This window comes from Erpetoichthys calabaricus, chromosome 1 (assembly GCF_900747795.2).
Source record: "Erpetoichthys calabaricus chromosome 1, fErpCal1.3, whole genome shotgun sequence".
In the NCBI taxonomy this organism is placed as follows: Eukaryota; Metazoa; Chordata; class Cladistia; order Polypteriformes; family Polypteridae; genus Erpetoichthys; species Erpetoichthys calabaricus.
This window is the reverse complement of record NC_041394.2, coordinates 314492206-314517785: the sequence shown is the minus strand read 5'-3', so window position 1 is coordinate 314517785 and position 25580 is coordinate 314492206. Positions and strand designations below refer to the sequence as shown.

General features: G+C 37.7%; 1 protein-coding gene across 1 annotated transcript in view; it reads right to left on the bottom strand.

Moving 5' to 3' along the window:
• washc4 (WASH complex subunit 4) overlaps window positions 1-25580 on the bottom strand; it is a 122184-nt gene that overhangs the window by 68927 nt on the left and 27677 nt on the right. The window contains exons 6-11 of the mRNA XM_028817659.2: window positions 21128-21195; window positions 20551-20633; window positions 20374-20416; window positions 16087-16190; window positions 7145-7265; window positions 2965-3088 (exon numbers count right to left, since the gene is read on the bottom strand). Coding sequence (XP_028673492.1) covers window positions 2965-3088; window positions 7145-7265; window positions 16087-16190; window positions 20374-20416; window positions 20551-20633; window positions 21128-21195 — 543 coding nt within the window. The remainder of the gene's footprint in view (window positions 1-2964; window positions 3089-7144; window positions 7266-16086; window positions 16191-20373; window positions 20417-20550; window positions 20634-21127; window positions 21196-25580) is intronic.

Here is a 25580-nt window from a genome sequence, read left to right as displayed (position 1 = left end):
CAGAAAGTCACACCAATCATGAATGTGACTGTAGAGAGGTATGTGCCTGGAAAAAAAACTGGATTGAAAATTTAAAAAAATTAAAAATAAATATACAGATTCATACATACATACATACATACATACACAGACACACATGCACACACACACACACACACACACACACACACACACACACACAGACAGTATGTATCCTCTAGGAACTAAGCATATGTTTTTAAAAAATAAATAATATCTTGATTCAGTATTTTAAAATAGTTTTGAACTTTCTCTGAGCAATCCAATTCCCTCAGCAGCATTTTTCTAACTTTTCAGCAGAAAATACAAGCTTGGTCCACAGAAGACATTATGTGCATTGTGAGGGAGCATTAGTTATGTCACTATGGCCATGTGACACGATTCCCTGAGGGTGATCCAGATCACAGGATCCTTATTGTTGGAGACCCGAGTGGCTGGACTATGTGAAGGGGATGCCCATGTAACATCTGGCTGCAACAGATAGATGGTCATTTCCGAAGGGTAAAACCTGGACCACATGTCTGTCTGGGGGGGTTGCCAACCCCAAGTTGACCTAACCTGTGCTACATCCATGGTTCAAAGAGATAAATACTGTATAAATAGGTCCATCCAGCAATTCTAAATTTACATTATACAAAAAAAACAAAACAAAAAAAAAACACCATGAGGAGGCTTTTGACTGAAAGTCATTACTTTATTATTGATGCTTGCACAGGGTCCTGGAGGAATTAAGCCCACTTTTTTAACAAATAATTATCTTACTAATTTGAGCAGTACATGAAACACAGAAGGTTGAAAAACTAGTAAAAATCTAAGCAAAGCAGTTGCCATTATTTTCACTGTGCACATCCTGATGTGGGTCATAATAGCAACATGCTAACCTGACCAGGTCACACATTTCCAGCCCACCGGAGAGATATAATTCCCCTATAGCATGATGCGAGTTTGCCTCTGGGTCTTCTCCCTTTGGTATTGCAGGTCCATGGCTTAACAATTAGGGGTCCGTTTTAACAAATTATTAATTGTCCAGCTCGATCTGCGTGGGATCCGCACACCTGTGGCAAGCTGGTGGGGTAAATAAGTCGCACCTGTACGTTAGGGTCCGGTCCGTCTCAATTGCTTCATCGGCTGTCTGCAGTGCACAATTGAGGTGCTGTGCCCATGGAGGCATATAAGGAAGAGCAAGCATGAAAAAAAGGAGGAATCAAAAAAGAGAACAGAAAAGAGAAATAACAGAGGTTAATTGATAGAGAGAAGGAAGGCAGAAGCAAGGAAATGAGCCGATGTCAGAAGACAGGAAGCAGGCAGATGGGAATAGATTCCTGGGAGAGAACTGTGTGGCCATTGTTTCAGGGGGCTGTGGGTTGCTCCTGCTTCCAGGCTGCTCAGCTGGAAAACTTACTTCAGAGAATTCAACATGTAAGTCCAGGACAGCGCCGAGAGTCAGGGTGGAGGCTGGGTGGTGCCCCATGGACACCAAGGAATGGGTGGTGATAGCACAAGCATGACAGAAAGATGTCTGCACCTGTTGCATGATGTTTCTGCAGGCTGCAAGATCCGAATAGGGATAAACCAGGGAGACATCGGTTTTAAATGGTTGCACCAGGACACATGTTTTTATGGACAGTTTCCATCCTGTGTTTTTAACCTTACTTTTATTGGATTATTTATTGGATTATTCTTAACTTCCACCAGCACGCTAATTTTATGGATTTATTTATTTATTGAACTTTTTTTGTACTGCAATTTTTGAACACTGTTTCAATTTTTGATTGATTTTAATAAAAGCACTGGAGCACTTTCACACCAACCACTTGCCTTGTGTGTTTTGTCCTCATCCACTGGCTCATCCTTCAGGTTCGTTATCAGCGGTGGCAGGTTCAAGAGGCTACCAAATGTCACAATTTAGCTGAACCTTTAACGCACCCAGGGAAGGATGTCATGGGAGTATTCTATCTACATGCTCAAAGCACCTCAACGGGAGTTTCAAGGAATAAACTGGTGAACTTCTAATACAGTGATGTCACCAATGCTAAATTCATGAGGCTGCATGAGCAAGCTTATTCTCCATAAAATGCAGAAATAATTTACATAGTTCCGGAGGAAAAAAAAGTTTCAGACTTATCATTGCATCGGGTAGTTAATGTATTTGACTGATCAACGACAGAAAATTAACACTCTGGGATTATATTGCTTTATGAGATCAATTCCTGCAATAAATAAGGATTTTGCAGAGTCTGATACTTTTTTCAATGTTTTGTGGCTTACAATGCATAAGATTTAATAGAGCAAAATTTTAATGTTAGCCACTGATGAAAGAAATTACTCAAACTTATTCAAACAATGTCATATATAGTGGCACAGTAGTGCAGTAACTAGTGTTGCTGCTTAATACAGGAAGCATCCTGGATCAAAGTCCACACCCAGTTGTGGTTTATGTGTAGTTTTCACACATTCTCCATGTGTCTGCATTGGATTATCCTCCAGGTATCCACTTATTCTCCTAGATCCCTATAAATGTGCAAGTTAAATTAACTGGCAATTCTAAAATGGCCCCAATACATGAGTGCAATTATGGACCATGCATTCAAATGGATCCCAGTCCAGGGTCAAGTTTCCTGACTTTAAAACTGGACTGCAGTTGCAGAGATGGACTCAGATTTTCTACAACTTTGAATTAGATTAAGCTAGTTTAAAAATGTAAGGTATCCTGTTTTTGTAAGTAACCTTTGATAAATGCATCAGTCAGATAAATAACTTGTAATAAATTACACGATTCATTAGTAAGAGTAATTGACTTCTAATTAAGAAATTGGAAGTCACTCTGGCACAAATCTGGAAAAAAGGAGCATTGTCATACACACCTAAATCATAAAGCAAAATAAATTAAATAGCCAATCAATTTCCTAATCAAATGTAAAAAAGAATGATGATTTTTGCCCTTACCAAGTTTTGATTCCACATTAGTAAAGATGGTACGAATGTTGACGGAAAATTCCTCTGCAAAAGCACTGTTCTTGGAAACTGTTATACCATTTCCTGGTGTATCAAACTGCTGTTCTACACAAGTCTAGTTACAAAACAATTGAAAATAAGATGCAAAAAATAAACATTGATCCACATTAATTTATACTATTACATTTATGCAAAATTATATCAGTCTTAAATTTAAAAAAATGATCTAATAACGCCTTAAATGCACTTCACAGATTCATAGAATATAAATAATTTGGAAAATTCAATCTTGAATCCATTGCAGTACCAGCTGGCACCTACTCCTTTCATTTGACTTGGCAAATCAGGCCTTATTTTCTTGAAGTCCTGTAAGCTAAAGATCGTATTACACAATTAACATCAACAACACTCCCAACAGTAAAAGTTAATTTGTTACACCAAAAAATGAGTTTCTATTTGGAGAACTGGTAATTAGCAGACCTTTTAGTACATACAGAATCAACATTTGACAACTGAAATTGCAGCAATTGACATGCATATAAACAACATTTATACCTGTTAGCCCTCCTCAATGCAATTCTCTTTTCCTATGTAATTGTGATAGTGGTGAGCAGCACCTTTACGTAGTCAACAGAATACCATTTCAACCCTAAAGTATTCATTTCACCAGGGGATGGTAACAAGAGTAGGTGTGCAGAAAAATAGTAGTATATGCTGGCATCAAGGCAAAAGTCATTGTATGGTCCAAAAAGGGGAGCTGCTTAGCAAGATTACATATTCCACCAGGAATTCAAGTTACAGCTTTGTTAAAAAGTGAGATAGCTTTGGAAGGAACTCTGGGAATGCCTAAAAATGTTCTGGTAGAACTTTATAGCTTCTCATTGTTGCTGCATGAATTTTTCATGGCCGTTGCCTTCCACCTCAAGTAACAGTTTTGGAACTATAGTGTCTGTAATATTTGATATACCGTATACTTCCAGAAAGTGTATAGTTTTGTCTGTATTTGTTGTTCTTGGGGAACAAACATTACAAAAATTTCCACGTTTGAATTGTAATTTTTGCATAGTTATATAAAAAGGCACTAGTATTGGAATATGACCATAGTTCAGTTTTCTGCTGCATTGACTGGAAGCTTCTGATCATGCTGTGTATGACCTTTTGTGAGCTGTACAAACTGCTCATTCCTTGCAATTAACAGGAGTGTTTATCCAGAGAAGTTAGTATCCTACAGATTCCCAAGCACCTCACTGACCTAGTCATCTCACTTCAGTAAAACATAATGGACAAACATATGTACCAATTACCACACAAAATGATTAATTTAGGCTCATCCAGGAATTCAAGAACTGTCACCACTTTTCTTTAAAACTTGTACAACCAAACATTTGGTTTTCTCTGCTTTCAGCCTCAGCTTTTTGGATGCTTTCAATTGTGTAGCAACAAAACCCAGAAAAGGACTTGAATGAAGCTGAAAGACAACCATCAAATACCTAGGTTTGGTGCAAGCTTCTGTATAGTCCAGCCTAGCCAACAATATGTACATGAGGTAACAGTCACTGTATGTAAAGGCAACACATCTGGCTTGCTAAAGCAAGGGTCTAGCTGATCATTAATCCTTTGGTGCCATATATACAGAAGCTGCAGTAGACAATGACAGTGCAAAGTTGTGAAGGAGCCAATATAGCTAGACAGGGCAAGTCTGTTTGTAGAACATGAACTTTACATTAGTACAAAGAGTAACTAGACACAAATGATGTATGAATACAAAGGTAGTACTAATGTTTCTGATGTGTATATTAAAAGTAACTGCACAGCTAGGATAAAAGTAAGTAAATGTTTTAGGACATTTGTGAAAAATTAATGTAAAATGAATGACGTGTGCGAAAAAAACATTAGTCATTTAATCTGCACAATTGAACATGCTTTTCTCACATCATAACTACAGCAGCTGAGCTATGTCATGGACAAGACTGTGTGTGACCATAAACACTAACTTGCACTCCAAGAAAAATTATTACTTTATTTTCCTTGTTAGTTTGGGAATGTTTACAGGCACCCTGTAGGCCCACACAATAATACACACAAATTTATAAAGGGTGTGTCAAACGTTTTCCTGACTATTGTCAAAAATCATTACCCAATGTAAGTGCCAGAAAGGAAGAATAGGTATCCTGGCTGGGATAAAGGAAGGATTCATACCGGGCCAGGAGGCCATAAGGGAAGGACCAGGTGAACGGGGCTTACCAGGAGCAGATCATTCCCCCACACAACAGGTGGCAGTGTTCCTCAGGGTTGAACCCAAGTAAGGACACCCACAGAGTGGCATGGGAATTGGAGTCCGAAAACGCAGCTCTGTGGGAGCTTTTGGGGCCCACCAGAAGGTGCTGCCGGTGGAGGACTGTCCTAGTTTCTGTGTGACCCAGAAATGCTCCGGATGACATGGGCAGGAGATGGGATGCAGTTCCTGGGTCGATTTAATAGGGAGCCCGCCACCTAACTTAAATGAGTCAGAGTTGGGAGGCAATAGGCAACACTCTTGGGCCAGGTTTATACTTCAGGCGACGCAACGCATGCTCCAGCGGACGCTCCTGCTACGCAAGCGTTTTACTGTTTATACTTGCGCGTGTACTTTACATAATTCATAACAAGAATCCACCAGGCGGCAGTGCGAGATATTATCACGGTGGGAACAGGTTTGGCTTCGCTGTGTTGTGAATTGCCTGAAACACCCATTAAATTCCGAGGACACCTTGCCAAAATATCTCTGAAAAGGATGTTTAATGATTAAATCCATCAATCTAGGTATATGTCCATTCCAACAAGCATTGGGCACGAGGCAGAAACAATCCCTGGATGGGGCATCAGCTCATCTCAAGGTGAATACAAGCACTCACATACACTGGTGTCATTTTAGTGTCACTAAATCTGCATATCTTTAGAAGGAAACCGAAGCACACTGTGGAAACCCAGCTGGAAAACATGCAAACTCCAGGCAGGGAACACCAGGGATGTGACTCCCTGCAAGACAGCAACGCTACCCCTCTGCCACCGGGTCACCTCCATGTGTGTAATCATTAACTGTTACATTTCACATATAATGAACACTTACATACTTTAATGCATTTCATTATGAAAGTGGTATCAAGTATAAACCTAAGGATTCTAAATGTGCAGAGAGTTAGAATATCATACATTTAATGTGTTCTGTGTGGTGATCTATTGCTGTTTGCCGCTACTGTCAAGGAGGAAGCCCCAGGAAAAAAAAAAGACGGCACAAAAGATGGTATGTGAGACTTTTAAAATGTATTGTGTCATTACAATGTGGAATATGCGACGATTAAATATAAAAGCACCATGAATGCAACTGTATGTCGGCATTTTGCTTCACCATATCGAACCATTCATCAAACATAGAAGCGCACACATCAATCCCGTAGGATCCACATAGTGACTTTCTGTCACATGTAGATAGTAAGCAGAGACTCTGATGTCACAGTCCAACTTTTATCACACAGCGCCCTCTGATTTTTGCTAGTACTGCAACTCGCACACACGTCACATTAATTTCTGAGGACCTGCTCAGAGGATGCGTCAAATGAATGCTGGAAATACGTGGCAGCCATGATGCCTGCTCGTACGTGATCTGAGCGTAGAGTATAAACGAGCCCTTGGAGAAGGAAGGAGACAACTTTAAATGGTGTTTTTGCTGGTGTTCTGGAAATGAAGGTGCTTTCTCAAATAAAAATCATTTATTTGAAACTGAAATTGTGTTGGGTATTACGATGTCTGTGGTTTGGGGCTGAATGGCGCCTCCTTGTATATCATTCAATCCCATTACCAGCAAGCCATTTCCTGGGTCATTATTGAAAGTTATATATTAAACACATTAGGAATGTAGCATCTCCGACAAAAATACTAAATCACATTTTTAAAATGGTACAAAAACCAAGAAAATACCCAAAAATAGAGGGGAAGTTCTAAGGACTAAGGGAAGATGTTATTCCCTCCATTTCACAATGATGTCCAATATTCTTCACATTCTTCTAGCAAATATATGCATAGCAATCATTTTTAGTTGTCGGAAAATGCTCCTCAAAATTAACTTTATGATCTGCCTTAATAAAATTTAACAAACTGTTAATAATCAATAAACTGCAGTAACTCTGTTCACCTGGAAAATCATTCCTTCCATCAACTGGCCCTCGAGTTTTAGAAGAAGTTTTTCAAAAGGCTTCAATTTTTCCTCCCGAATTGCAAATTTAGATGGGTTGTGATGAACAGATTTCAGCAACCTGAAGAAATGGAAAGCATGTCAACAAGCACAGCTAACATGGTAGGCTTTTATACTGGCTCAGAAATCAAAACATATTACAAGCCATCTGTCAACCTTCATGAAATTCTCTCCAAAACAAGACTTAATGGTTTCTAAATGCAGTAACTACTTTTACCACCTCAGGTCAATTTACCAACCATTTAAGACAACTGATCTTATTTTTTCTCAAGCCTTTATGTATCATTTACCCAAACTCCAATATATTCTGGTCTCTCCATTTATCAAACATTCAGTCACATTCATTTAAAAGAAACAGAGTAGTGTTCTTTCTGTTTGGAATACTCCCCACATTTTAAATATACCATTATAAATTTTTCATACCATCTTTTATAAAAAAAAAACACCAAAATTCTGAAACAATATTGCATTACAGAATGAGACAAAGATGCAATCAATATTTAGAAGACAGACAGACCTGTAAACAAGAAAGTATAGTACTGTACATTATTCATTACTAATTTTAAGCATTTGCAAATAAGTGTTTCCTTTATAAGTCATCAGTACAAGTATAGACAATATTACAATATTGTAGATAAGGCTATAAATCTATCAAACACAATTAACACAAAATTAAATATGTATATATAATATCAGAAACAGGGCTTGCAGAGAGAAACAAGAAAATGAAAGTTATATGTCAACAGTGTATGTCTATTTTTCTTCTAAGATACAGTACAAAATTGTCTTGTGTGGCCATGATAACACAGCTTTAATTAAAAGGTAGTGTAACATAAAAGAAACACATAACTTGGGTTAAAGTTCTAATATAACAAAGTGTACAGGTGCTGGTCATAAAATTAGAATATCATGACAAAGTTGATTTATTTCAGTAATTCCATTCAAAAAGTGAAACTTGTATAGATTCATTCATTACACACAGACTGATGTATTTCAAATGTTTATTTCTTTTAATGTTGATGATTATAACTGATAACTAATGAAAGTCCCAAATTCAGTATCTCGGAAAATTAGAATATCAATTAAGACCAATGCAAAAAAAGGATTTTTAGAAATGTTGGCCAACTGAAAGGTATGAACATGAAAAGTATGAGCATGTACAGCACTCAATATTTAGTTGGGGCTCCTTTGGCCTGGATTACTGCAGCAATGCGGAGTGGCATGGACTCGATCAGTCTGTGGCACTGCTCAGGTGTTATGAGAGCCCATGTTGCTCTGATAGTGGCCTTCAGCTCTTCTGAATTGTTGGGTCTGGCGTATTGCATCCTCCTCTTCACAATACCCCATAGATTTTCTATGGGGTTAAGGTCAGGCGAGTTTGCTGGCCAATCAAGAACAGGGATACCATGGTCCTTAAACCAGGTACTGGTAGCTTTGGCACTGTGTGAAGGTGCCAGGTCCTGTTGGAAAATGAAATCTGCATCTCCATAAAGTTCGTCAGCAACAGGAAGCATGAAGTGCTCTAAAACTTCCTGGTAGACGGCTGCGTTGACCTTGGACCTCAGAAAACACAATGGACCAACACCAGCAGATGACATGGCACCCCAAACCATCACTGACTGTGGAAACTTTACACTGGACCTCACGTAACGTGGATTCTGTGCCTTTCCTCTCTTCCACCAGACTCTGGGACCTTGATTTCCAAAGGAAATGCAAAATTTACTTTCATCAGAGAACATAACTTTGGACCACTCAGCAGCAGTCCAGTCCTTTTTGTCTTTAGCCCAGGCGAGACGCTTCTGACGCTGTCTCTTGTTCAAGAGTGGCTTGACACGAGGAATGCGACAGCTGAAACCCATGTATTGCATACGTCTGTGCGTGGTGGTTCTTGAAGCACTGACTCTAGCTGCAGTCCACTCTTTGTGAATCTCCCCCACAGTTTTGAATGGGTTTTGTTTCACAATCCTCTCCAGGGTGCGGTTATCCCTATTGCTTGTACACTATTTTCTACCACATCTTGTCCTTCCCTTCGCCTCTCTATTAATGTGCTTGGACACAGAGCTCTGTGAACAGCCAGCCTCTTTAGCAATGACCTTTTGTGTCTTGCCCTCCTTGTGCAAGGTGTCAATGGTCGTCTTTTGGACAACTGTCAAGTAAGCAGTCTTCCCCATGATTGTGTAGCCTACAGAACTAGACTGAGAGACAATTTAAAGGGTTTTGCAGGTGTTTTGAGTTAATTAGCTGATTAGAGTATGGCACCAGGTGTCTTCAATATTGAACCTTTTCACAATATTCTAATTTTCCGAGATACTGAATTTGGGACTTTCATTAGTTGTCAGTTATAATCATCAACATTAAAAGAAATAAACATTTGAAATACATCAGTCTGTGTGTAATGAATGAATCTAATATACAAGTTTCACTTTTTGAATGGAATTACTGAAATAAATCAACTTTGTCATGATATTCTAATTTTATGGCCAGCACCTGTATGTTCCTGTATGTTCCAGCACCAAATAATTAGCAAGTGATTCTGAAGCAGGTGTCTGTATAGTTACTTTTAAGAACCATCAAGAGACATATTTGCCATGTCTGATCTACACAAATACATAGATATTTGTAGTGAATATTACGGGACCTGACGCCACAGCATCGCCTCCAGCAGAGAGCAAAAGTACGAACGCGTCAGGCCGGGAGACTTTGTCGATTCTGGAGGGTGCATTGAAGCCGAAAATGGCCTTATTTTCCACGTTGTCAACTACCCACCGTGAGCCAGTGCCGACCGACTCCAACTGGGTTTGCTACTCCACTTGCGGAGCTTGGAGAAGACCAAAACACACCGTGCGAGCTGAATGTAATGACCACCTCAATGATCACTGCAATAACTACCACACTCGGGTAGGACATAAATGAAATAAATGTAATATAAAGAAGATCACAAATGATATAAGGAAAGATAACATGACATTTGTGAAGCTGTTTCAAGATGTTAAAGACTCCGAGAAGCATTTAAGTAATTGTTTTCAGGCAACCTTTAAAAGGTATGCTAGAAAAAACTGAGGAAAAAATACAGGAAAATGCAAGTAGTTCTGAAAATAAATTTAGAGTACTTGATGCTCAGCTTGAAGATGTTAAGCAAATTTTCACGACTCATATTGAAATGAATAATTAATTGGCTTCTGCCGGTGATGAAAAAGCAACATCTACTAAATCAGAATACAAAGTGCTTGGAGGCAGACAAAATGTGCTGGAAGACAGATATAGAAGAAATAATTTCAGAATTGAAAGTCTCCATGAAAACCATGAAAGCCCAAACCCAGTGAAATTCATCGCTGAACTACTTTCTCAAATAATTGGAGAGAACTTTAAATCAAACACCGGAATATCAGCAGCTTACTGCATATGTGGATCGAACGTCTCAAAACCTAGAGGCCTTATTGTACGTTTCAATGAATTACAACATAAAATTACAGTAATCCCTCACTATATTGCGCTTCGACTTTCGCGTCTTCACTCTATCGCGGATTTTATATGTAAGTATATCTAAATATATAACGCGGATTTTTCGCTGCTTCACGGGTTTTTGCTTGGACAATGGGTCTTTTTACTTCTGGTACATGCTTCCTCAGTTGGTTTGCCCAGTTGATTTCATACAAGAGACACTAATGCCGGATGGCTGAAAAGCTACCTAATCAGAGCATGCAGTTAAGTTCCTGTGTGCTGATTGGCTCAGCGTCGGAGCGCCGAATTCGATTCTGCTGCGTTAACCAGGAAGACTAGTCTCGCTCATTCAGCATCAACGTGTTTCGCTGTGTAAAGAGTTAACTTTTGTGCTCTTTTGTGTTTATCTTTGTGCATAGTCAAGCCCTTCGTTATGGCTCTAAAACGATCTGCTCCTGCTACTGCTTCAGGGGCCATGCGCAAGCGCCAAGGGAAGATGCTAACGATTGCCGAAAAGGTAATAGTTTTGGATATGTTGAAGGAAGGGAACAGCTACACTGCTGTAGGACGCCATTACGGCATCAATGAGTCCACGATTCTTTTTATTTAAAAAGGAGGAAAAGAATATAAGATCTACAGCCGTAGTTTCCTTTAACCAGGGTGCAAAATGAGTTGTAAGTGGGCGTAATAAGGCAGTAGTCCGGATGGAATCTGCTTTAGGGATTTGGATTGAAGACTGCCAGGAAGAAGAACAATGATGGTGCTACACAGTTGCATGAAGAGGCTCCTTTAGAAGAGCTGTAATGCTCTCCTTTGTTGTGTAGTAAAATTAAACTCATTGTTATCAGACAAGTCGTCGTGTCATTGTTGGTGAGTAACCATAATTAAATTTTTTACGTACAGTACTTAGTATATGTACGTACGTTTAGTGTCACTGTACACACATTTTACTGTATAAAATTTTTCTTGCATTGTACGTATTTATTGCTGGTGGCCTGTCTATCGTAATGGCTGTAACATAACATGCAACATATGTGATGTCAGAGACGCTCGATATCTTATCTATAATATTTAGGTTTTACTGTATATAAACAGTGTGTTTACATACATAATTTCAACGAATCTTACCTAATATCCAAGAAAAAACAAAGGGTTTATGCTGTATAACTGTGAGGGAAAGGTTTATAAGAGTGTGGGAGAGTTTATAAGGGCTTAAAATACATAAAAATAACCATATAAACATATGGTTTTTACTTCGCGGATTTTCACCTTTCGTTATTGGGTTCTGGAACGTAACCCCCGTGATAGGTGAGGGATGACTATAATCTGATATTGGTTCGCAGAATTAAATAAGAAATTATATTTGAAAACAATGGCATTCCCATTTTCCCTGATTTTTCACCTTCAACAGCTGCTAAACGTGCCATATTTTACACCATTAAACAGTTCTTACGCAAAGCCGAATTTAGACACGGCCTCTTGTATCCTGCTAAATTAAGAGTCGATATTCAAGGCAAGCTCTACATTTTTAGTTCTTCGGATGAATCAGAAAAAGAGCTAAAAAAATTGATCCAGACTTTTTTTTTAAATATAACTGTGAGCCACATCGTGCCCTGGCAAGGCAAAGAAGACTGTACCCACAATTTGGCCTATTTGAAGAGAGACTTTTGCCATAATTATACATTTTATTTACTTCCCTGCTAATTATAATCCATCCATCCATTTTCCATCCATCCATCTTCCAACCCGCTGAATCCGAACACAGGGTCACGGGGGTCTGCCGGAGCCAATCCCAGCTAACACAGGGCACAAGGTAGGAACCAATCCCGGGCAGGGTGCCAACCCACTGCAGGACAGCTAATTATAATTCTATATATATGTGTGTATATATACATTTTTTCTCCAAACAGGACTGTTTAACATCACACCCTTGGTTTATTGTAATAGGATTGTACTATCATACGTTATCTGCATCTCCGAGGGTTTATTTTTTTGAGTGTGTTCAAGATTATATTCTAGGTTTATATTATTTGGACTGTATTGACAATAGATATCTCTACTCTACTCCTTCTACACCACTGATTGGGGGCTTGTTTTGTTTTGGACGTGCTCTCGATTCCCAAATTGAACACTCACAAAATTATAATGGACAGAGACTTTAATTGTGTTTTAAATCCACACCTGGTCAGGTCTTCAGCTACAGGGGTGCAAACATCTAAGACATTCACTCTAGCTCCATATGCACAAAGCATTCAAGTATTCAACTTAGTTCTTTTATCGAGTACATCTGTCTCATTTAAAATTGCCCAAAATGTTTCCAGGGCAAGATCCAACCTGTGAACGTTGCAATCGAGCTCCAGCTTTACTAGGCAACATATTTTGGGCATGTACCAAATTAACATCATTCTAGACTAAAATTTTTAAATTCCTATCAGACAGCCTTGATGTCACAATCATTTCATATCCATTAATAGCTGTGTTTGGTGAACTTAAAGTGGAGAAGGACAAACAAACTGTAATTGCCTTAACTTCACTATTAGCACATAGACTTATCTTGCTCAACCGGAAGAATCATAACCCACGTCTGTTAAGTAAGTGGGTAACTGATGTTACATACTTTTTGAAACTGGAAAAAATCAAATTCTCTCAGAGGATCTGTTCAAAACTTTTTTAAAACCTGGCGGATCTAATCAACAATATTTTAGAATAAGCACTTATATTTAGGTGAAGGACTCCTTTCCCTCCGTAATACCTTCAAAAGTTTTAGTCTGCCTGTTGGCCTCTCTCTCTTTCTCATGGGTGGGGGTTGAATCGAATTAAGTTTTTTTTTTTTGAAAGTTTGACTTGATTGTATGGAATGTTAAATGTTACAAATAAATTCAATAAAAAAAACCAAACACTACTGGGGCTCCTTCTCTTCTATGGAAATGCATTGGGACTGCTCTCTTATTGTTAGTCATTTCAGAAGCTTTCTTTTGTTGTTATGCTTATGTGTGTTTGAGAGGTTGTTGCTGTCTTTTATCAATATTTCTTTATTTCTTGAGCTTCTGCAAAAGCTAAATTTACTCTTGTGACAAATAACATTCTTATTGACTGACTCAATAACTACCTAGACATCCATCCAAAAACCTAATGTTAAATAAAAAGAGTTAGACATGAACAAGGTGTTCATATTTTATATAAAAACAAAATGCAGCATCCAAAATAAAAACATCATTTCCCTGACTGAAAAACTGATTATGCTACCTTTTTGCCACAATTACTGTAGCCACACATTTCAAATAATTATTTAGCAGTTTATTCTCCCCAAGGAGGTATTTTGCACAATTCCTTAAAAAGAGCAATGCTATTTTAATGACTTATACTCAGTTTAGACCACAAATTGTTTATTTCTGGGTATGCTACCATTTTTCAAAATGATTTAAATCTATCCTTCGACCAGTCCATTCTAAAATTGTAAAAATTTGTTCTTTAACCATTCTGATGATTTTTTTCTTGAGAAATCTTAGAACATTATAATAATCTAGATGTGAAAAGACCATTCAGCCCAATAAAGTTCACCAGCCCTATCCACTTAACCAGTCCCTCCAGGATTTTGGAGGCTTTTTTTGTGATTGTTGCGGTCTAAAATGCCTGATTTTGCGGCAGCTTTTTCAAAAAGTTGCAGTGGAAGTTGTGATGTTTTGAGGCTTTATTTTTTTTCCATAACATTGCTAGAACAAATGAATTTACAAAAGTAAAAGTACATCTGTATTTAGTACAGATCAAATGGAATAAAATTGGGTAAGATAAGTTACCCACTTCACTGTTACCCTCACTAATAAAATATGTGTGAGCTTATTTGTGTATGCTCTATCCTCTGCATCACTGCAACAGTGACATATGACACACATACTCACACATACAACTTTAAAACATTAAACATGCTGTATGTGCTCACTTAATATTTTTATCCATAAACATATTTATTTCTCTCATACTCGCTCACTTGCACCTACATCATTTGAGAAGCAGACTGACAAGCATGCCTCTCTAACATACTGTATTCCATAAACGTGTATTTTAATCTAACTCACCATGTTTCTTTCAGCACTTGCAACCGACCTGGATGCAACAGCCTCTGTCATGGTCACTTGTCGTGTCTGTAGTCCTCCCCATTCTGCTGACATGTTTTGCAGTAGAAAAGTGCCTGTCAAACGATGACTTTCGTCTGTGTTCTACCACAATCTTGCACATGATATAAAACAGTTTACTGCCACTTTCGTGTAATACTTCAGGAAATTGACTTGCAGACTTTAGCAGTAATATTTGATGGCAAATGTGATCTTTTCACGTAGGACATCTTATAGGCTCGGCTTCAAGGAAGTGAACCTGGGGGGGGACTAAGGTGAGTGGTCAAATTTGAGGACAAATTACATTGATTGGACAGAATTGCAAGGCTGCACAAAATTTGCGGGGATTGGTTTAATTTGCATTAATAGTTGCAATCATGACATCGCAACTTCTTGGAGGGACTTAACATATTTGGTAATTTATTCCACATTTCTATGGGTCTATCTGTGAAGAAAAACGCACTAATGTTTGTGTGAGACTTACCCTTAACAACATTCCAACAGTGTCCCCATGTTCTTGATTAACTCATTTTAAAATAACAGTCTCGATCCACTGTACTAATTCACTTCATAATTTTAAACAATTCAGGTATGTCTCCTATTTATCTACTGTTGCTTAAACTGAAAAAGCTCAGCTCTTTTAATATTTTCTCATAACTCACCTCATGTAGCAGTGGAATCAGTCAAAGCACTGTTTTCTGAACTTTTTCTATCACTGTTATGTCTTTTTTGAAGCTAATGCTGAACTTTTTTTGTGACATTTTTAGAACAACCATAGCGGGCTGACCAACTATGGTCAAATATAATATGGTTCTGACTGGGTTTCCTAGACTCTTTACTGATTAATACTAATCATTAATTTGAAAACAGAATGTTTGATCTCTAGAAAATGTCATGTAGGGTTGCTGTGTGCCATACATATTAAGCACTTTCTAATGGACCAGGGCTAATTGATATCCAAAACATTCAAATTACTTGTCATTATCTGTTCAAGAGAGTTGAATATGTTTTTCACGCTTGAAGTTTACATATTTCATCAACTACAAAAATTTTCATCAACTACAACAAAAGAAAAAAACTAAACGTAATGTAAAAATTTGCAACTGATTATTTGCCACCTAAATAAACAGTGATTTTTTTTTAAATAACCCTATTGTAAACATAGTATTAAAGCTATAACCAAAGCAATTTCTTTAGCAATTCTTAAATTTTTAACACACTCTGCAAATATTTATTTATATTGTAAGCAACTGAATTACAAACCATTAAGTCGTTCATAGGAAAAAAAAGGAACAAAGACAAATCGAATGAAATTAATCACACTCTCACCGTTTGTACATAGTCCAGTTATCCTTAAGTGTGGAATGGTTTTCGATGATCTCATCCAGTGTCAGCAGAACACAAAGAAGCTCTCCCAGGTGTTCATACATAGTCTGCTCATAGAGATACATTTGTTTTATGCATAGCATGCCATAAGCACAATTGAACAATTTGCTGAAAACAATGCACTTCATGTTTAGCATAGCTGTTGTTTGCAAATAATGAGCTCTGAGGAAAACCTTTCCCATATATCTTGTGCATAGCATATTCATTTTAATGATATCATGCAAATGTTCTTTGAGACATTGTTCAAATTTTATTAAGAAAACTCAAATATCAAACCATTTATTTTGAGACACACCACATGAGGTGTTAAGTGGAAAGCAAAATTGTTCATCACTGTATACAAACATTTTAATTTCCTTTATAGCAACCCTAAAATCTCCCTGGGACATGTGAAAGAGGTTTTTGGCGGCCAAAGTCAGGCTTCATTGTTTGAAGTTGTACTTGTTGAGAAGGATGGCATCGTAGGTGAATGAATTAACATCAAATTGCTTTGTTTGTGCACAAGTCCTGGGATCAATGATGCCTCTAGGGGCAGATGGATGGATGGATGGATGGATGGATGGATGGATGGATGGATAGATACTTTATTAGTAATTCACATACTCCAGCAGCAGCAGCATACCGATACAAAAAACAATATTAAAGAGTAATAAAAATGCAGATAAAAACAGACAATAACTTTGAATAACCATTCTAAAAACGTAATAATTTAAAAAAAAAAAAAAAAAAAAAAAAAAAAAAAAAGCTATTCTAGTTGGCACATTGAGAACAAGAACCGTTCAAAAAGCTTCCAACATTCAATGAAAGACTAAGTAGAATTATTGTGAAAAGAAAGTTCGATGGCTTCAACAATATCTTGTTTCCATGGGGCTACTCCTACAGAATAAACAAGTGATCAGAAAGAAAGAATGTCTGATCTCTGGTCATCAACTCTATAATACTCCAAACTTTACCAAAATCAATTTTAAGTTGCATTAGAAGCTGGAAAGAAGTATGTCACTATGTAAAATACATAAACATAGAGTAATAACACTTAGACTATATAGAGGTCCATGTGATAAATTTGTGGCCTAAAAAACTCAACATAAAAAATGTAGTTAAGGAAAAAAATGTCAAAATGCTCAATATACCACATGATTTCAACAGCCCAACTTCTACTGTAAAGCTGAGCAAAAGCAACATTTATTTGTACAAACGTCTCCTCAAAAATAGTTACATTGACTCCTCAGTTCAGAAGGGATGGGATTACTGGAGGTGTTTGGAGCACACTGGACTAGATACACAACTCATCAGAGAAGCTCATGAAAACAGAGGAGACTTAGTTGTGTTGTGATTGGACCAGGCCAATGGCTATAGATTAATTCTGCACTGACTGGGTGAGCTTGCACGACATGACAACCATGTTCCTAGCAAGATCTAGGATCTGATCCAGAATTACTGCAATAAGTTCAGGCTGAGGATTACTTCTGTCACAAACATCAGACTGGCACCAGTTTGAAAAAGGAACAACAACAGGCTGTACCATCTCTGTTATTCTCTTTGCCCTAGCCATGAACATGGTGGCAAAGTCAGTTGAGATTAAATACAGAGGTCCCCTAACCAGGTTTGGTGTATGCCTGCCCCACATTACAGTATTTATGGATGACTTAATGATAACAATGGTATCAGTTCCAGATAGTAGGTGGATCCTGCAAGAACTTTAAAAAATCACCTGGGCTAGAATGAGTTTTAAGCCCACAAAGTCAAGGTCCATGGTCCTGAAAAAGGGCAAGATGGTTGATAAATTCCGCTCCTCAGAATCCAGAACTACCATCCCCTCCATAACAGAACAACTAGAGGCTAGGGAAGCTCTGTCACTCAAGTTTAAAACACAACATTGCCATTCAGAAGGCCATCAGAGATAAAGCCTGGCTCACCAGGGTCAGCAAGTCAGGCCTGCCTGGCAGATTTAAGGCTTGGATTTAGCAATATTTAATCCTAAGTAAAATCAGTCATTTTCTCCACATGTGGCTACATCTTGCAACTTCCATTCAGTGGCCTCATAGAAGAGTTTATGGCTGTGGACACAAGGAAAACCCAATAGTACAGGGACTCCAGTGACCAGAAGGTGTCATCAGCAGGTATTGAAGTAAGGACAGGGCGAATATGAAGGGCAGATAAAGCAGTGGAAGTGGCAGAATCACGCTTAAGACAAAAAGGGCTGCTGGGCAACATAGCACTTGACAGATGGATATCTCCCAAAGATGCAGGATGGCAAAGCCCAGGACAAGGAGAGACACCGTCTTATCCAGGAAAAGGTGCAAGCAGGCATCTCTGAGGTAACAAAACACCTGGTCATGGTGGAACTCACACTGCCCTGGGAACAGCATATGGAAGAAGCAAACGAGAAGAAACGTACAATGTACCAGAAACTGGTGGAGAAGTACCGGGACAGAGGCTGGAAGATGCTCTGGAAGTTGGATGTAGAAGATTTGCAAGGCATTCACTCTAAGTCCTCAATCACCTGGGCATTACAGGACAGGCAAGGGCCATTAAATTAATGACTGAAGCCACAGAGAAAGCTACCAGGAGATTTGGATTAAGAGGGCTTCTACTGGGACCCAAGTCGTGGCTTGATCAACCCCGGCTTGGTCACCTGGGTGAGGGTGTCTAATGCTGAATGACCCTAAACACCCCATCACCACAGGAAGATGCATCCCAGGGCATCTAGAAGATGAAAACCAGTTTTCTTGTGCAACAGATTTGAAACTGAAAAGGATGCTTTAATATTGGAAGCGACATCCTTCACATCTTCTACAACTCTGTGATGGCCAGTTCTATTTTCTATGTTGTGGTGTGGTGGGCTGCTAACATCACTTCAAGAGAAGCCCACTGAATCAAAAAGCTAAATAAAAGGGCAAAATCAGTTATAGTACACTGGACCCCCTGGAGGTAGCAGCAATGCTGTACATTCTCTCTCTGACACACTAACATTGAGGACTTTCAGTCAATGAATAATTCAGAGTGTGTCAGGGTACACTACTGGGGCTCCTTTATACCAATAAATATATGCTTGCATAATGCCATACAGGCAAGTCATAGTTTTTCTAATTTCCTTGCTTTTTAGTCTTTCTGGTGTGTGTTCACACCATACTGTGTGTATATATTTATTTATCTAGCTTTTTATGTATTCATTTATTTAAAATTTTTCTGTAAAAAGCCAAATTTCCCCAGGGGAAATTATATCTATCTACCTTCAATAATGACTCTCCTCAAACCAACCTTAACCTACTTAAAGAACACATAAGTAAATACCCTTAAGTGCCCCTTCACAGCCCAAACCATACTGCAATTTATAATCTATAAAACATTATACCACAATCCATTTATTTCCACCTTGTATTTTGATTAATCTTGAACATTTCTGTAATGAGCACCAAGCAATTATTGTCTAATCTATGTATGATACATACAGACCCATCCAAACAAACGTTTGGTTGGAACTCAGCTAAAATTACCTCACTAACTTGGAGGTGAAGACACTTCGCCAATATTTACCGATTTTGTTCTTGGACGACGACATTCATTTCTGATAATTTTATTTTTTCTTGAAGGCCGAATATTATAATCAGTGAAGAAAAAAGTAATACAGCTGGGATTTACGGCTGCTGTGAGTAAAATGTGAAAATTCTGGACCAATCTACAAAACTTAAACACCCTGCAAGCGCAACAAAAGAACGAATCCTACAAATGAATACTATGACTACTCACATCTGGGTCTACTCATCACGAGTGCTCTACTTTAAAAAACATCTAAAAAAAGTCAAGTAAAACATTAACAGAAATGAGTCCTATTAAAAGCACCTTTAGGGACTAATGGAGATGACAATGTGCTTCTGCTTATGACATGGAAGTCATGCAAAGAATATGGTCAATCCTTCATGACAGTCTAAAATGTTTGGACCTTTTTATTAAAGCAATTAGAGATGTTTTAGCGTATAATAACATTAAAATATCTTGTCAATGTTATGTCCTTAACTAAAGCAGCAGGAAATTGCTTTTACATCATACAAATTCATACAGCATACAATTCTCTTCACATGGTGCATTACAGTGAATACCTGGGATCACTTCTTTTTAGCTTAGAAACCACATGCAAGGAAACATATTTCGTATTTTACATTTTAATTGGGAAAAGAAAACCACATAATAAAAGAAGAAGGCAAGATGCTTAATTATATGGGGATATACCTGAAAATGTACTCCAGATGATTCAATGATTTTTGTTGCAGTCCTAAAAAAAATAAGAAGATGTAGAGTGAATCAAGGGCTTTTTTAAAATGCAAAAAGTAACATTTTCAGGGTTTAAAGTTGAATATTTTAAGAAGTGCAATGACATATGCTAACACTATAATATAAAAGGCTTACTTGTTACTGCAGTAGAGGGATGCCAGTTGCTGAACTACATTGACTACTACCTCTGAGCATCTTGTCACAAAGCATGATAGCTCCTGCAAGTGATAACATTTAACTTAACATAAATGGGTATGAAATAATTCAAAGGGGAAAAAAAGAATAAATAACTTTGTTCTAATATGCAATGTTTCTCAAAGTAACAATCACCTTGAGACTTAAAAGTTACTGTATAAAGGAAATTACTGCTCTGGTCTTCCATAGTTATTCTGAAATATACAGCAGACACTCTAGTCATGAATACAAGTTTGATACATTTTTCCCTGGATTCTGTAAAACCAAAAGACATTCCAAACCTGTACACTGATTGGTTAATTTAAAAGTGAAACTCACAAAATAAACTAACTAAACAATAAACACCAGAAGAATTTTTATTATTTGGTCAAGCATTAGATACTTACTCATTCAAAGACAAAGACCTAAACAACATTAATACTGAAACACATATTCTCTTACCATTAAAATGATCAGAATTTTCAGAAATTATCTTTAGGAATTAAAATGAACAAGGATGATGAGAATAAAGACTAACCTGCAAAAATGCAATAAATCTGCCCATCTGTATTTGATTCTCCCCTTCTACCGCGTCAGTGTCTGAAACTGAAAGAAAAAAATACAATTCATCATCTAAAAACAGGTATCCTCAACTGCAGGTGCCTAGGCAAGTCCCCTTTAAGCACCCATTACTGTAGCCTAAGACACCTAAAATTAAAGGGGCAGAAAGAAATAAATCATCTTTCTCTTCTCTTTCTGACCACTGTGGGCCACTTTAGACTTCAAACAAACCATTAGCATCAATCTAGCAATTTGCAAAAAGAATACCAGCATTCATCAATAAATAAAACACACACACACTCATACCTTTTTAATATATTTTTGCCTTGAACTTACTAAAGGTCTTTGAATATAGAAAGATATTGACATCCACAACATTTTAAAAATGCTGCCCCAATATCTGCCTTTCTGGTAAGTAATCTTGAAGAAACTGTGGTAGAAATGCCTTTTTCTTATACTTCATATGTACACAAGGACAATTTACACATAATTTACCACAAATTAAGACATGTTCAAATCAGTTCTGTTACATTAAATTTGTGAAGATGTTTAAGGTACTGTTACAGAGTTTAATTGATATGATAAACTTTCAAGAATTGTAACTGATTGGAGGCTATCAGTGACAGGAGTAGATTTGAAGTCAAAGATGCACTGTATACTATAACAAAGCATAACTTTCAAGAAAGCCCTCAACTGTAGCGAAGTCATGGATATTGCAATTAAGGTAACAAATCTGGTAGAAAACAAATCAAGGAAGAAAAAGATTGCTGACACAGTATATCTGTGGCTTTCTAATATCAGTAATGGTACTGATACTGGTGTTAAAAGTGATTTCAGTATTTTATTTACCTTTAATCTCTTTTTCTACTCAATTTTCAAACAACCTATTTTTCAGTCATCAAAGAACTGCAAAACTTACTTAAAAGTCAACTCAAATTCAATTGTTATTTATAAAGCACAATTATAAAACAACAAAAGTTGACCAAAGTGCTGCACAGCTGTCATAAATACACCAAATACATATAGTAGATACAGTATATATGGAGGCGACAGACTGTGATACAGTTTGCATATTTGCAGCTGGAAATCCACAAAGGGAGAAAGTTAATCATTTATCTTAAAATAGTTTTTTATTCCTAAGCATTCAATTCCTTTCAGGAGTCATCATCAGAGGAAAAATATTAGACATACAGGAATCCAAGGCAATATATAACAAAATATGGAGAACGGGGTAGGTGGTTTTTGTTTTTTTTTTTTGGATTAATGAGGTGAGGTTTGGAAGGTGTTGGTCATACAGTGGTGTGAAAAACTATTTGCCCCCTTCCTGATTTCTTATTCTTTTGCATGTTTGTCACACAAAATGTTTCTGATCATCAAACACATTTAACCATTAGTCAAATATAACACAAGTAAACACAAAATGCAGTTTTTAAATGATGGTGTTTATTATTCAGGGAGAAAAAAAAATCCAAACCTACATGGCCCTGTGTGAAAAAGTAATTGTCCCCTTGTTAAAAAATAACCTAACTGTGGTGTATCACACCTGAGTTCAATTTCCGTAGCCACCCCCAGGACTGATTACTGCCACACCTGTTTCAATCAAGAAATCACTTAAATAGGAGCTGCCTGACACAGAGAAGTAGACCAAAAGCACCTCAAAAGCTAGACATCATGCCAAGATCCAAAGAAATTCAGGAACAAATGAGAACAGAAGTAATTGAGATCTATCAGTCTGGTAAAGGTTATAAAGCCATTTCTAAAGCTTTGGGACTCCAGCGAACCACAGTGAGAGCCATTATCCACAAATGGCAAAAACATGGAACAGTGGTGAACCTTCCCAGGAGTGGCCGGCCGACCAAAATTACCCCAAGAGCACAGAGACGACTCATCCGAGAGGTCACAAAAGACCCCAGGACAACGTCTAAAGAACTGCAGGCCTCACTTGCCTCAATTAAGGTCAGTGTTCACGACTCCACCATAAGAAAGAGACTGGGCAAAAAACGGCCTGCATGGCAGATTTCCAAGACGCAAACCACTGTTAAGCAAAAAGAACATTAGGGCTCGTCTCAATTTTGCTAAGAAACATCTCAATGATTGCCAAGACTTTTGGGAAAATACCTTGTGGACTGAGGAGTCAAAAGTTGAACTTTTTGGAAGGCAAATGTCCCGTTACATCTAGCGTAAAAGGAACACAGCATTTCAGAAAAAGAACATCATACCAACAGTAAAATATGGTGGTGGTAGTGTGATGGTCTGGGGTTGTTTTGCTGCTTCAGGACCTGGAAGGCTTGCTGTGATAGATGGAACCATGAATTCTACTGTCTACCAAAAAATCCTGAAGGAGAATGTCCGGCCATCTGTTCGTCAACTCAAGCTAAAGCGATCTTGGGTGCTGCAACAGGACAATGACCCAAAACACACCAGCAAATCCACCTCTGAATGGCTGAAGAAAAACAAAATGAAGACTTTGGAGTGGCCTAGTCAAAGTCCTGACCTGAATCCAATTGAGATGCTATGGCATGACCTTAAAAAGGCAGTTCATGCTAGAAAACCCTCAAATAAAGCTGAATTACAACAATTTTGCAAAGATGAGTGGGCCAAAATTCCTCCAGAGCGCTGTAAAAGACTCATTGCAAGTTATCGCAAACGCTTGATTGCAGTTATTGCTGCTAAGGGTGGCCCAACCAGTTATTAGGTTCAGGGGGCAATTACTTTTTCACACAGGGCCATGTAGGTTTGGATTTTTTTTTCTCCCTAAATAATAAAAACCACCATTTACAAACTGCATTTTGTGTTTACTTGTGTTATATTTGACTAATGGTTAAATGTGTTTGATGATCAGAAACATTTTGTGTGACAAACATGCAAAAGAATAAGAAATCAGGAAGGGGGCAAACAGTTTTTCACACCACTGTATAGTATTATTTATTATGTGCATGTATTTGTGTACACAGTAAATAAATGCACCAAAAATAAATACTTGTATACAAGTTTAGAAAACTAGGTTAAAAAGATAGGCTTTCAGGTGGGATTTGAAAGTGACCAAAATGGGTGCTGACCCAATATAAAAATGTTGACTATTCCAAAGCTTAGCGGCAGCTACTACAAATGCACGGTCCCCTCTAAGCTTAAGTCTAGAATTTGGCACAACCAATAACTTTTGGTAAGTGGACCTCGGTGATTGTGAAGGGTGTAAGAGCTCAGTAAGATAAAAGGGGACTAAACAGTTTAGGAACTTAAAAAGAAACAATAAAACATTAAACTCAATCCTGTAGCGAACAGGAAGCCAGTGAAGAGAAGCTAAGACTGATGTAATGTGATTCTGTGTTTGTGCGCCAGTGAGGACATGCCGAAGACAAGCAAGGGATGACTGATTAACCACAATGTATGATGAGTTGCAATAGTCAAGCCGAGAAGAGACCAATGCATTAATTAGTGTTTCAAAATCATATATAGAAAGATAAGGCTTGACCTTAGCCAATACCCTGGATTGATAGAAACAGGCTTTAACAATGGAATTCATTTTTTTTTCTTATCAAATTTGAGCACATTACCTAAAAATCACACCAAGATTTTTTGCAAAGGGCTTACAGTAGGTTGTACAGGGGCCAAGATTAACTTCTGTAGTACAAGTATGATCAGAAGGTCCAAACCACACTATTTGTTTTTTGGTTTTTTTTTGTAATTTAGACTAAGAAAATTTAGTGACATTCATGTTTTAATGTCTTCTAGACATTTCAATAAAGGTTTAAGAGAATTTGTTTTGATCTGTTTCAGTGGAAAATATATCTGAGTATCACCTGCATAGCAATGGAAGGAAATACTGTGTTTTTTAAAGATGGATCCTACAGTAAGTGAAAAAAGAATAGGTCCCAGAGTAGATCCTTGAGGAACCTCACAGGTGATAGGACCAGAGGATGAGAAGAAATTGGCCAGGCTGACTGAAAAGCTCCTGCTTGTGAGGTATGACCGCAACCATTCCAACGTAGTTCCTTGTATACCCACATACTGCTCAAGATGGGCAATAAGGATGTCATGGTCAACTGTACAAAATGTTGCATTCAGATATAACAGCAATAAGACTTCAGTATCCTCAGAATCACTTATTAAAAAGATATTGTTTAGATCCTTTAGACTCAATGCTGTGGTGTGTCTTAAAACCAGACGGAAGTACAACAAAAATGCCATTTTCATTTAAGAAAGTTTGCAGCTGTAGAAAGACAACCTTCTCCAGAATTTTAGAAAGAAAGGGCAACTTGGAAATGAGTCTGAATTTTGACAAGTGTGTAAAATCCAGATTTGGATTTCTAATTAAAGGCTGCACAATACCATGTTTACAAAGGGCTGAACCTTTTCCAAGAAAACTATTTATAATGTAATAAATGCTAGGTCTGACCACTTCAAAAGCATCATTAAGAAGAGGAGCAGGA